At 48.9% G+C, this 14,063-nt stretch overlaps 1 protein-coding gene across 2 annotated transcripts in view; it reads right to left on the reverse strand.

Moving 5' to 3' along the window:
• Positions 1 to 10,808: 10,808 nt before the first annotated feature.
• Positions 10,809 to 14,063, reverse strand: part of ANKS1A (ankyrin repeat and sterile alpha motif domain containing 1A) — a 75,344-nt gene continuing 72,089 nt past the window's right edge. For both annotated transcript variants that reach the window (XM_010019219.1, XM_010019211.1), the window contains 5 exons: positions 13,822 to 13,893; positions 13,341 to 13,427; positions 12,853 to 12,990; positions 12,230 to 12,400; positions 10,809 to 10,928 (listed from right to left, as the gene is read on the reverse strand). In XM_010019219.1, coding sequence (XP_010017521.1) covers positions 10,809 to 10,928; positions 12,230 to 12,400; positions 12,853 to 12,990; positions 13,341 to 13,427; positions 13,822 to 13,893 — 588 coding nt within the window. The remainder of the gene's footprint in view (positions 10,929 to 12,229; positions 12,401 to 12,852; positions 12,991 to 13,340; positions 13,428 to 13,821; positions 13,894 to 14,063) is intronic.

Genomic DNA, 14,063 nt, shown 5'->3' on the forward strand with positions numbered 1-14,063 from the left:
TACTAACACCTCACAGAAAAGAAGTTACTTAGAGTGCTTCAGTTTCTGCATGCATAAGTCAGAGCTAATAGCTTTCTCATGAGGAACTGTAAGTTCTCAGGAGTTTAAAGTGTTCTGAGAGCATCAGAGGAGTGAGGATCTCCTCATGAGATGTTAGGAGGCAGATTTAAAAAGGAAAACCTACATTTGATCTAGACATCTTTTTTGCTAGGCTACAGGGGATTTCTCTCTGGCTGCCTCTCTCCTTCATCAGACTCCATTAAAAGTGCTTTTTGGAGACTGAAGGCCTCTATCCAATATAATGTTCTCCACAGTAGCCTAACCCTGTGCCCCAGCAACAGGACATGAATACTGTATGTTAGTGATGGTGTAAGCGATCCCCTGCCATTCCCTCTAGCCACACATCCCCTTCAGCCTGCAGCATGGCATACCTGCTTCTGAGTTAGCCTGACCAGTCTGTCCTTGCAAACATCCATTTCTGTTACCTCACTCTAGATAACCTGGATCACGAGAGTGTTGCTGTGCAAAGCACCAGCATCCATGTCCTCTTCGCAGCCACCACCCCACAGCCAGCAGTAGCACAACTGCCTAGTCTTGCATCCATGCTAAATCGAGGACACATGAATCTGCTCTGCTGGGAGCCTGCACAAAAGGAATACCCTGAGGCAGGAGAAGTGCTTGGATGCCTTTACAGCTTCTGCATCTTCTATAGGAAGAACTGCCAGACTCTCTGTCCCCTCTCCACCATGAAGCATTACACATGGGTTTTCCCTCTGTGAAACAACTGGATGGTTCACAAAACTAAACCTCCCTGCTGCCAGGCAGCTGCTTTCCACTCGGCTTCATGGGAGTGTTGCAGCTCTGCTCCATGGCTCGAGATCTGCCAAGTTATCACAGCTGCTGTTTCCACACCCACAGGCTCATTTGGTTTCTGTTCACAAACACTGCTTATGGATCAGGCAGGAAGTACAAGCACAGGTGAATGAGCTTACCATCATAGCTGTAGTCCTGCTAGTGACACAGAGGCATCTGTGAAGCACCTTATGTGCTTTACACCTAGGCTGAAAAGGGTTACAAAGGTCCTCCTACAAGGTACAAGAATATCAGGTGGGTTACTTTGAGTTTTCCAGAAGAGTAGTGAGTATGATGCAGGCACTGGTTGCTTGTGGGATAAACGGCAGGATTTTCCTCTGGGCCTGGAAGAGAATGTGAAATCCAAATAGCAGCCAGGTCTACTGCAAGGAGTAGGGGAAGCCAGCCAGCATTTTTAGGTGGGAGTTAACTCTAGAGCAACGGTCCCCTCTTGATCAGAGGGGAAAAATGAGTAGTGCTGATCACCATTTCATGGGTCAGCCACAGGGCAGCCTAATGCTTGCCAAAGAGCCAGGGAGCGAAGCTTAGTTCGCAGAGCTCTGGCTGAATGTTGGTCACCACAGCTAGCTGGCTGTGGTGACACTCCACAGGCACATGGAGAGACTCTGTGCCTCCAAACTCCCTTCCCCAACCAACGTGAGTTGTGGCCAGAGTGCATGTACCTTGGCATGATTCAGGTATGAAGCTTTAGAAGACATTGTGACCACGCACTCCCGGGGGTCAGCAGAACTCCCTCAGCTGGGTTACTCTGCTTTTACCCCTGGCATACACTTCCCTGAAAGGCCAGAAAAAAGCATCACAGACAAGGACAACACAGCCCAGCACATCATTGGTGAGTCTCTGAGCTTAAGTCTAACTTGAACTTGAAGCCACTTTGCACTCATTGGCCACAATTTAGGTTTAGACTAATGACCCTGGAGCATAGAGGACAGGTCTTAGATTGAGGTTGGTGTCTGGCCCTCCACATAGTCTCCACAGGAGAGGTGGGTCAGGGAAACTTTGTTTAGAAGCTGCCTTGATTTTCCTATTCCACCCTGAAATGCTTCCAAACAGTAATTGCTTTGGAAAATCTCTTAAACCCTCTCTTCCTTGCTAAAAGCTAAACAGGCCCAAGTGCAAGGTCCCTTCCTAGGCAGTGTTGCAATCTTTAGGCCAGGATGTAGAGTGAGTGCTTAATCACTGGCTGTAGTAAAGCACCACGCTAAGATCTTTAAGTACTATTTATCCCTAGAGAGTGTAGTGCTGGTATTCAGCTGCCCTGAAATGCTGCTCCATCAAAATATTTATTCAAATGCTTTGGATGAGAGCTGCTTATTTTGACCTTCTATTAGTACTCAGAATGCTAACTGAGAATGCAGTGCCACTGGCAGCCTGTATGCTACAGAAAGCTTATTTCCACATGGAAGACCAGCTTTTATCAGTTATGAAAATAAGGTGGGGTTCTTTGTGCCCACTGCTTCATCTAGTTAAATATCCTTCCCAGCCCGTGTGGACTTCACCACAGTGCTTATTTGAGTTTCTTCCTTCCGTGTCAGAGCAGGTTGTTTTGATGTAGTTCAGAAAGCTGAATTAATAACCTAAACCAAACCTTGATGAACTACAGGCTGGGCAGTGTGTGACGGCACTGACTCACCCACAGGGTGTCATGAGAAGCTGCAAGAACTAGACAGCCTGTCCCCCTTTTGTGTCTAAAAATCAAACCCATGTCTTGCCTGTACTTTTGGCCTCTATCAACGTTTTCCACATACTCACTTCAAGTGCAGGAACATTTGAAGTAGCTGATAGTTGAGTATCAGCTCTGTGCTCCTCAGCAAGGTTCTTGCATACTTTCCATTTCAAAATGCTGCTGTGGCAGGCAAGATAAATCCCAGGCTCTGGAGTTCTATATTCCATTTCCCTTTGAAGATGCTCTACAATTCAGTGCAGTACAAAAGCTCTCGGAGTGGGTGAAGAATCTTTACTGTTGACCTGCTCCACTTTAACATGAGGTTTGATGGCTTTGACCACTGTGAAGTCCTTCAGCACAGTCCCCCAGCGACAGCCTTCCTTAATGCAGCTACAAAGTGAGCACCAGGCACATGCCCCTGGTACTTGAGTACTCTCCGTGTATCACATGTCCACCTTGGTTCCTGTGCTGGAGACTCTTTCAGCTGCTTCCAAATGGAAGAGGAATACACTAATCCACTGTGTTTCTTGTCCACAATGTGGTTGTCCTCAGATCTACTCTTGACTGCACGAGGAAGCCTTTGCCTCAAAACCAGCTTCCTATGCTGTTTGTAGATTTAGTTTTGTTTGCTTACTTCCTCTCCCTACAGAGCAACAGATGCATTCCTTCCTCTGCCTTTTCATTTCCCCTGATGGACAGAGTGCAGAAAGATTTCCTGAAGAGCCTTGATCCTGTTCAGGAAGAGCTGCTGGAAGCAGGTTTGGAAGCGTGATCCACCATAACAGGCAGGAGCTTGGACTTCACCACTCAGGAATTCTCAAGGTGGTGCTTCTCCCAGAACCAGACTCAGAGGTGGATTCTTTCTGATCATCTTCACCATCTGGCAGAGGTGGAACACTTTATCCCACAGTACCTCAAATCATGCCTCAGGTTGTAAAAATCAACTAGACAAATCCACAGGGATCAGCATTACTCCTGGGAAGCAACTCTTTGCATGTCTGTATCTGAATAAACCTCTCAGCTACAAAAGGTAGGGTAGTCGAGTGCTGCTTTTCCCCCCAGATCTGCCACGATTTGGTGGGGAAGGCAACAGGATGTGGAGCGGATAAAGCTGCAGAGCAGCTCAGGGTGTTTTAATTCAAGGCGTTAATTCTGCCATGGGCCTGTAACCTACTTTGCTGAAGCTTTAGTCACAGCCCAGGGATGCTGTTTGCATTTGATAAAGCCACACAGTATTTAAAATCATTAAATCTGCTCAATATGGTTCAATGTTAGCTTGAAAACCTGACTGAATTATTAGAAATGGAACATATGGTATAAATTTAGCAATCCCTGGTGTATTTAGTATTTCACATCAGCCAGATTTCACTTGACATGAAAATGGGAACTTTAACCTGTATTTCAGTGTCTGGATTTCTTGCTCTAATTTTACATCATGAAAATGTCCTACTTGTTGGCAAGCTCGAGATCTCTGCTGGGTAAATACTAGACCCATTGGCTGCTGTGATTTTGCTGTTGATCATTAGTAAATGAGTGTCCTGTCAGTCTCAATGGAATACTCCTTCCAGATGCACAGTAATGGGGGTAAAAAATGAGCTTCTCTCACCATCTCCATACCCAAAGTGGCTGGAGATCCTGAACAGAACCAGTGGATGTGTTCTTTTGCATAAATGAGTTTGTCTCAAAATATATTTGGGATCATTATGACTAAGTGCAGGCAGAGCAGCTTCCACCAAAGCGACTGCCCAGCAGCCAGCACTCCCCATCCCGCACCACTGGACTGCAGCAGGACTGCTCCCAGCTTCAGTGTCCTCTGCTCTGCTTCCACAACCACAGCACGTCCCTCTCCAGCATCCTTGTAGCCCCCTTCAGACAGTGGAAGCTGCTCTGAGGTCTCCACGCAGCTTCTCTTCTCCAGGCTGAACAGCCCCAGTGTTCTCAGCCTGTCTCCATACGGGAGCTGCTCCAGCCCCTGCTCATCCTCATGGCCTCCTCTGGACTTGCTCCAGCAGTGCCATGTCCTTCTTATGCTGGGGACACCAGACGTCACCTCTGTGCAGTGCTCCAACGCTGCCTCATTCCTTGGATTTACAAAGTGGAGAAGCACAGGTAGGTGCTGGACCCACCTAATCAAGCACCACAAAACTGCCATCCCTCACACCCCTCTTCTCTTACCTTCACAGGTTGGGTCTGTTGGCTGAGGACCGGAACAGCGTTGCTGTAACACAGAAGAGCAGGAGCCTTTGGTGTCACCCTGGGGTAGGTCACAGTGACAAGAGGGCAACACGTGTCTAAGTTGGTTTATTAATTCAGTCTGTTCTAAGTTGTACAATTCTGAAAACAACAAAACGACTGCTGGAAGCCCAGAAATATTTACACTCTCGCCTTGTTGTAGTGAGGTCAGTCTATGTTGTTGCACAGATTGGTTATGTTTGGTACCACAAGATGTTTTAAAATTCAGACAAATTTGAACAGATTAACAATTGTATATACAGGAAATAAAAGGAAATTCAAGTATCAAAATACAGACAGATTAAATAACATTTGTAGTACAAATCAGTCCCACTGCCATACATCACAATTAGCAAAAATGACTACATTGCAAACTGAACTTGAGTGTTCTCTGCCCTCTTAGGGAATCTCAGGTTATTCTTCCAGGGGTAAGAAAAGTGTTTGAGCTAGACTGACTTTGCAAGAGCAGCACAGGTACTTTCTTTTGGGAAAATAAAAAAATACAGGAAGTAATGCCAATAGGAGACACAAAAGGGAGACCTTTAGCAACAAGATAGTGTTGCAAACGCTGTGCTTGCTCTAAAATAAAGGTCTGATCGCATGGAAACAACGTGAGCAGAAGGAAGTCAGGGGAAATTGTGCTGCTAGAAACTGCTGCAGTGGAAGGAGCATTAAAGCAATTGCCTCCACTTCAGCTGCCCACAGAACGGGACGGGTTTGGAGGGACTATTTGGCATCTGGTCTGTGTCTCAGCAGCCTTGTGAAGGTGCAGACTTGTCACTAGAGGTACAGCCTGGAAGGTGCTGCATCTTCTCCCTGTGAGGGGACAGGCACATACCCCACCAAAGTTGCATAATTTCTTCATAAAAGAACAATCCCAAAGCAAGTTCAAAGGCAGCTGAACAGCTTTTTGTTTTTCCTTGTAAATACAAAATTAAAAAGGATAAAGCAGCTTCACTTTGGAAAAAAAAAACAAACCCAAACTAAAAAAGGTCATCCCCTCCTATATAAAAAAGGACAACTCTGCATCTCAGTTACTTGAGTTCTCAGCCTGGGCTCATGCCGTGCACAATCCAAACTCTGTAAACCACAATCTGTCCTTAAAAAAGGGGACTGAGGCCCAGGGCAGCACCACCTTTTCCAGGCAGGGAATACAGCAGATGCATTTTGAGTCAAAAGTCATTCAGCACCAGAAATTTAGGGCACTTTCCTCCCAGATACCATGAAACCCTGGAGGGAGGAAGAGGCAGAATACTGTGCAATGGGTGGGATAACATGACTAGGAGTCAGGGGCTGGCATGGTCCAGGATCTGTCTCCAGCATGCAAGTACCTTGAGAAAACCCATTGAAATAGAAGGGGAATATGCACTGCCAAAACAACTGCTTTGTCTATGGAGTGAGAAAGAGAGTATCTGGCTAAAGAACTGTTGGATCACTAAAGACAACCACAGATCACACACAGGACTGGAAAGGACCACCAGGGTCACTAAGCACAGTCCCCTGAAGATTGGAGTCTTCATCACCATGTTACCTCCAAGCCAACCTTCAAAAAGCTCATGCAGGTAAAAAGAAAGGTGTCCCTCCTCCCAAGCAGAGGTTCAATTTGCAATCTCTCCAGAAAGACTTGTTGCCAACACACCAAATATTTACACTTAACACCAGTATGAATGCAACATATGCAGAACAAGGAATGTTAGGTTTCCTAAATTCATCAACTTAAAAAATAATCATCTCCACTTCCCCCTCCTTATCATTTACAGGTCTATGCCCTTGGGATTACGGATCATCTCTCTCTGCCTCATTGGCTAGAGAGACTAAATGAAATCCTGACATACAGCAGCAACTGGAGTTAAACAGAAGTTATCTGGGCATACCATCATAGTAAAGCAGCAGGTACCACATCCCCAACGATCACAATGCCTGTCGAGGTTACACACGTGCTGCGCTACATTTGTGTGTCTGAGGAATGAAAATCACATCTTAACACCTCTCCCGTGAGGAGAACAGTCAGTACAGTGTGAAAACACATCAGTCACAGCCCAAACTGCTGTCAGACACTCTGATAATTTGGAAGAAAAGTAATGGCACCTTTGAGATGGTGGTTTTGGGGATCCTGGACTGAGATGGGGGCTGAGCCATCCACAGGTTGGTCTAATTTCTCCTGGGGTATGGACTGCTTCAGTGTAATGCCCAAAATTTAACTCCTTATTTGTTCATCTTCTGAATCTGTTGCACTAATTAAATAACAAGCTAGTATCAAAAAAGTGCTAAATCACAATTGAACAGACTTTAAAAAACCCCAAACCCTCAACCCTTCAGGGCATAACTGCATTTAAAACCAACTCAGGTGCACACGAGACTGGAGAAGGGACTCCTCTCCAGGAGTTCAGTGCGGAAAAATGGGAAGAAATTGTGTCCTTGCCATAGAAACATCAAGTATTGCAATGTAAGAGTTCTCTGTAGGGGAAGCAAGCTCTGTACCATTGTCAGACTTGGCCACAACCACTCTGGGGTGACAGATCTTTTGCAGACTTCTTAAGTTGTTTCCATTTGCACTTCCCCTGCCAGGCTTCTCACACTGGAGGAAGTGATTTCCAGGAATTTGGCATTCTCTACTGTTCACCCAGAACTGAAGCAAATGTAAGTACCGTTAGAGATGTGCACACCACTCCCACCACTAAGACTCCCAATTGTACTCAGGGCTGCGTGGATTCTCAGTAAATAAGGACATCTATTGTTTTTTCCTCACCAAAAAAACCTGCAGTGCTACATTTAAACTGTGAACTGGATTTGCTCTGTATCATTTTTGCACATTAAAAAAGAAACAGGTTGAAAAACATTTGTCTCAAGCTAGAAAAGGTGACATCGCTCTCAGAAGTCTCAACTTCCCTTTGCTAGACATGGAGAGAGCTGCTTTCCTCAGCTGGTGCCTGGGATCCCTTTCCCTCCCCTCTGCTTTGGGAGCCCTCACTGAGCAGCCATGCACCCACTCCGAGGCAGACACCAGACGGAGATGATCTTCGTGTCAGCAGGCCACTGCTTCTTAGGTCTCTGCCCCGTTACTACATGTCCGTGGTAGGAGACAGCTGCCCGGAGCTCAGCTTTGCAGAGGCAAACAGAAAGGAAGATAATGGAATGAATGATTTCCGAGTCATACAAACACATGTGCTGGGAAAGATGAGGCTCATGGCCAGGATGTGACACAACCGTGAGGATTATGGATACACAGCAGGGGCTCTATCTCGGGCAGAGCTGCCTGTGATCCCAGCTGGGTTTGGATGGTCACCCTTAGAAAGGCACATGCTGTAGTGACCCATTGTGGGAGGTGCTGAAGAACCTGCTGAGAGCAGGGGAGAGGCAAGAGCTCAGACCCTCTGGAGTCAGGCGTATGGGTGGGCCATGGCACAGTAAATGCTTACACACAGAAACTGCACTACAACCACCAAATCTCTTTCTCTTTGAAGGATATAGAAACCCACAGGGCTCCCTCACAGCTTGGAAAGATGCTGATCAAACTCAACACCAGCCTCTTGCAGTGCCTCAGATGCAGCAATATTCTGCTGTCCACCACAATGCTGCTGTCAGGATGGTCCTGCAGCATTTCAGGCAACTGCAGTTCAACCTCTGCTTTGGGGGTCTTTAGAGGAGCACTTGCTCTGTGGTAAGAGGCTCCTTGGCATATGAAATACACGCACTAGGCTCAGCTTTCATTTTTCTCTTGCTTTAAGACAGTCCTTCTATTCCTCTCACTTGGGTTCTTACCAGCCTAGCCTTCATTTTGAAGTCAGTTTGCTGCTCAGTGCCATTAAGCCACAAATGACTTGGGAGATCAAACTCACTCCTGAGGAAGAGCTGAATAAAGATTTTGAAACATCAGATTTCACCACAAGTCTGAGGTAAGAGAAGCTCTGAGGCAACAGCTCTAAACTCAGACAAGCTGCTTCTAGCCCCTAAATAGCAGGTGCAATAACCCAGGGCTGCTGTTGTGACCTCCCCGCTGACGCCAACTGGTGACAGCCAAGGAAGATTTGGGGTAAATTCTCCAGCTTTACTGGAGATCTGAGTGTGCCCTCCTCCCCATTTCTATCTAAGGTGTCCACCAGACATGTCACACAGAGGTGAGCAGGGAGCTGCTGTCCACCTTTCTTCACAGCTCTCCAACACAGACCCACCATCACCACCACCTCTCCAAAACTGGGCTGTGAGGGGGTTTTGCCAAGGTGTGAAACCCACAGTGAGTTCAGACACTTACACCAAGGTGCACGTCAGTGGCTTCTGTGCAGCCCAACTACCACACAGCCACGGCCCCATCTGCTCAGCCCTCTCCTGCGAGGAGCTGGTGGAGTCCAGGAACCAGCTTTGATTTGAGTCTGTCTGGAGTTCAGGACTTCACCTGCCAGGAGAGCGTTGGAGGCTTCCTGCCACAGTGTGGAAGTCACAGAGCCTTTCACTAAAGGGTCTTCAAACTGCTCTGCAAACAGAAGGAGCTTTCCAGCCTGAGAGGGAAGTACATCCCCATCCCCTACACGCGGAAACTGAGGTAAGGAGAGGTGACATTACTTGAACACAGCAACCTGGAGAGAAGCAGCAGTGGGGCAGGAATTCTGCCTCCTGGCACTGTAGAGTCATCAGATCCTCCTCGTCCTCCTCAGTTTCATCTCAGTGAGCTTTGCAAACACAAGTGAAGGAACCAGGGGCATGGCCATGGATGGTTTATAGGGGCTTTCACCACCGTACAGCATTCCCAGACCCATTCCAACTCTGCTCTGGCCTGTGACAGCTGCTCTGCCATCCTATGCAAACAATTCCCAATCACATACTGGAATTAAAAGCTGCTTCTACTGAGAAAGTAGCATTTCTACACAGAAACAGGGTCATTTTCCCAGAGGAAAAACACGTGCACTTGAGAAGCAGCCAGAAAAAGCAGAGGTGGCCGCTGATGCAGGGCAACCTCCGAGTGAAATCCTCACTCTCAAGGACGGAAGGTGACAGATGTTTCAAGATCCCTATAGCCCTCTCTGTGCAACGGTTTGTAGACTGAAAACAAGCTTTGGGATCAGCAGCAGACTGATTTCAATTCCATTCCTCCCTTTGGCAAAAAAGTAAGTCTGCTCAACACAGCAGAGCTCCATCTGCTTGATCAGCCCTCCAACAGCACAGTGTCCAGCCCCTCCAACACCTTTCCTTCCCCGCATGGGGCTAACAACATGTGCCTTTAAAAGCTTAACCTCTTTATAACCTGCCAAGTGAGAACTACACCCATAGCTCAGAAGTTTGGTGAGTGTAAACAGAACTATGGGGGGAAAAATATCCTACAAGGGATGAAACGCATGAAACCAAAACCCCAGCTCACTTCCGAGGGGGACAGAGCTCACAGTGGGAACGATCACACCCGGCCCGCACCAATGCTCCCATCAGAGCAGGTTTTCTGCTTCAGGCTTCACGGGGAGAGACTGTGGGCAAGGGTCCCCGTGAGGAAATCTAGTGAACGTGTGTTATTTGCAGACAGCATCACAGTGGTTAGTGTCGATTCGAACGGCAGGTAAGAGGGGTGAGTTCACTGAACAGTACGCAGCCGTGGCTCAGTCAGGAAGGAGAGGGTGTAGGAGGGAGTGCACCACAGAGACAAGAGGTCTCCATCAGTCCAAGGAGAAGAAGGTGAAATAGAAAAGGCCTGGGGGGGTGTCACGTTGCCCCAGGGATTCACAGTGCCAGAGCGAGGGGAAAGACGTGACAACGGCCGGCGGCTTCCTGGCTCCAGAGCTCCGGTTCCCCCAGCCTGCACCCCCTGGACCTCCCGCCTCACGGATACCTATCAGCATGTTACCCTTGTTTCCGAGTAAGGAGAATTCACAGTGTTCAGCAGTGATCAGGTACAAAAGCCGCTTTTAAGTCTACAGTCTCCTAAGTGCTGCTGCCATTGACGTAGTGCCTACGCGGGGCTCAGTGCGAGCAGCTGGAGGGAGAGGGGGTTTAGAGCGGACAGATCAGATCGCAAAGGCACGGTTAGACTGGGTGGACACGGGGTGTGTTTGCTTTAGAAGATAGTGGTCTCATACTTAGTGCTGAGGGTCCGCTTGGAGTCCTGTTTGGGGTCCACGACCCAGGAGACACTGGCATGAGACTGGGAGTCTTGGTCCACTTCAGGGGGCTCCAGCTAGAAAGTAAGGAGAGAAAGGGCATGTTAGGTCACCCGTGAATCTGGGATTCAAAGCATGGAGAGGCTGCTGCTCTGCCTAACACCCATCCCAAAAACACACACGTGTGCAGGGAAGCAGCTCCCCGCACACATTGAGTCCTAAATGTGAGCTAAAACGTGTCTAGCCACATCAGTCTCAACCCAGCACCCCGAGCTGACCTCCTGCGTTAGGCCTGCAAGCTTCTGTGACCATTAGTGACAGCTTCACTTCCTTTCACAAACAAGCATGAAAAATAGAGAGTGCTATAAAGATGGCACTATAAGAAGTAAAATAAAAGAGGCAGAGGGAGAGGGGAGACAGCTCTGGTAGGTGAGCTCCCATGTGATTTACTCTCCTGACCAAGCATGGCTCTTTCATCTTGTCCTCCTAAATCAGGATCCTACAGGAAGGTTAACAACACCAGAAAGAGCAACACAGTTAGTTGAGAGCTGCCACTCTACATCAGCAGGGGAGGATATGAGGATGTGAGTGCTTTATCCCTGGGGTTCATCTGAGCCCATGACACGGCCCTGGAATGAGCAGGGAGGGAAGACAGCAGCGAGGCAGGACACGGGAGCACAGCAGGAAGCACGGGAAGCGGGGAGGCGGGCGGGCTGGTGGCAGCTGGGATGGCCCAGGTTGGATCACAATGGAAGGTGGCAGGAAGAAGGGTAAAGACCTTGGCTCCAGGACTAACAGACTGCAGCGGCAGGTAGGAGGGGCGGTGTGTTGTACACGTGTGACAGTAACAACAGCGGGTGTCGGGAGGGAGCGGCACCTGAGCGGGGGGAGCAAGCACAACACAGACAAAAGGAGACATTAAAGGAAGGCAGAGGCTTATGCAGCAGTCCCTGCTCCTCAGCAGCTCCAGTCTTGGATGGTTTTGGCTACAGAAGCAATCCCGTACTGCAAACTGCAGGTTACCTACTACGTCCTGTGGCCCTGCTGGGTTTGCACAGTGGAAACTGTGCTGGACCCAGCAGAGTACTTACACCCCATCCCACCCGGGCTATTTGCACCCTGGCTTGCCCTCATCCTACCAGGGGAAGCCCTAACACTGCAACAGAACTGCTACCAGAGCTGCAGACACTGCAACATCAGTGGTGTCTACAGCTGTAGGTGCCCTGTCTGCACCTACAGGCACCTTGTCTGCAGCTACGGGCACCCTGTCTGCACCTGGGCTCCCCTCACCACCAAGGGGAAGGTTTAAGTGTGTGTTTAAGCCCAAGAGAAATCCCAGCTCAGCACATGCAGGTCCCCCCAGCCCGCAGGTACTCACTGCAGATTTCCTCATGCCGGCTCGTGGTTTAGGCACCGGTTTGGAAGATTTTGTTTCAATGGTTTCTCCTGCCCCAGCACCCAGGGGCTTTGCCCTCTGGGCTTGGAGGGCCAGCTGATAGGCCACCTCGAATGCCTGCCCCAATGTGAGGATGATCTCGTATGTCAGGTTCTTTGGAGAGAACATAGAAAACACGGAGCAGTTTAGCAGCAGTTTGCACTGTAAAGAGAAAAAAGCCAAATCATCTGGTACAGCTGATTCTGCCTGAGAATAAAAGCAAGTTCTGCTTCCCCTCATTCAGTGAATGAAAAGGCTGTTAAATCAGCCTGTTACGCCCAACATAATTGAGAGTGTATTAGGGCTTTGTATATTCCCCAGGAGGGGAAAACTGCTCTGCTTTATACTGGAGACTGCAGTAATGAAGCTGCACAAATGTTCTGTTTGTCGACAGAGCTCCAAAAAGTAAAAGCATTTGGAGCCAGGACTCTGAAAGGAGTATTTTAGGGTAGAAACAGGTGAAAGAGCCCCAGATCCTGGTCTATGACTCACCAACAAAGCTGAGTGCTGAAACAAGGGGGCTTTAAAGGACTGCAGTGCACTGGGAGATGCAGTAACCCACTCACCACATCCACAGTGCTGAAGACGTGGCAGTAGTGGTGGCTAGTCTGCAGGTCCTTGGTGATGTAAGCGAAGGTGCAGAGATCCTCAGGGTCCTGAGCAGCACAGGAGATGTTCCGGATCTCGTGCTCAGCAATGACATTCTGTCAGGGTCAACCACAAGCACTTGTCACCCTTCTGGGGTTGTCAAATACACCCAGAAGCAACTCACTGGCTGTGGCACGTGTGTACTGGAGGCAGGGAGCAAAGCAGGTACTGGCAGAGGGGGAGTCTCCCAGACAGACCAGTCCTAGCTCCCTCCCATGGCAGGAATCAATGGAAACATGGTCCACAAGCAGCCAGATTGCCAAGCCTTTGACATTCAGATAACATCACCACCTTGGTGCTCTTCCATAGCCCAAATAGCTCCTCAAGCCAAGAAATGTGACCTGCATCCCCTGGGGCTGCAGGTCTTGTCCTTCAAGATACCAACTTCAAGGCACCTGAAGCTCACCTTGTTTGAGGCATCGATGAACTTCACCCCTTTGTACGTGATGGACAGTATAATGGTCGGGATCTTCTTCATATGCTCTGTGGATTTCTTCAGAAACAAGAATATTCAAGTGGATTATTCAGTTGTGAATAAATGCTCCCTCCTTCGCCAGGCCCCAGCCCATCCCAGAAACCTCCAGGCCCCACAAAGGCAGGCTTTGGAGGTCTTGGACCAGGAGGAGGAAAGCCTGAAACACACCCAGCACCCCTTTCCCCAGGGAAAACACTAGTTCTCCTACTGCACAGACCTTGCAGCTATGGGGAAGTGCTGGGGGGGCAGTTCAGCAGCAACAACAGCACAGCCTGTTATGGGTGCTCTGGGCCCCTGCTCTGCCCATGGGCAAGGTTTGGGGAGCCACTTCACTGAGGTCTCCCCATTCCCCTCTCCACATCAGCCACCACAGGCTGTGAGTGAAGCTCCCCTGTATCCCTGGCCTTCATACCCTCATCTTGGCACAGGCGTCCTGCGTAGACTCTGTCCCTCGGAGGTCTTTGATCAGCATGGAGCCCAGGTACTGTTTGGAAGAGGGAGAGATATTAAAGGTTTCAGGCAGGAAACCCTGCAACAGCCAAGGGAATGCCATGGCCCCACGACCAGCCAGCAGCCGTGGATCATAGAATCCCAGCCTGGTTTGCGTTGAAGGGACCTTAAAGCTCATCCAGTTACAAACCCCTGCCATGGGCA

Source organism: Nestor notabilis, unplaced genomic scaffold (assembly GCF_000696875.1).
Source record: "Nestor notabilis isolate BGI_N333 unplaced genomic scaffold, ASM69687v1 scaffold5150, whole genome shotgun sequence".
NCBI lineage: Eukaryota > Metazoa > Chordata > Aves > Psittaciformes > Psittacidae > Nestor > Nestor notabilis.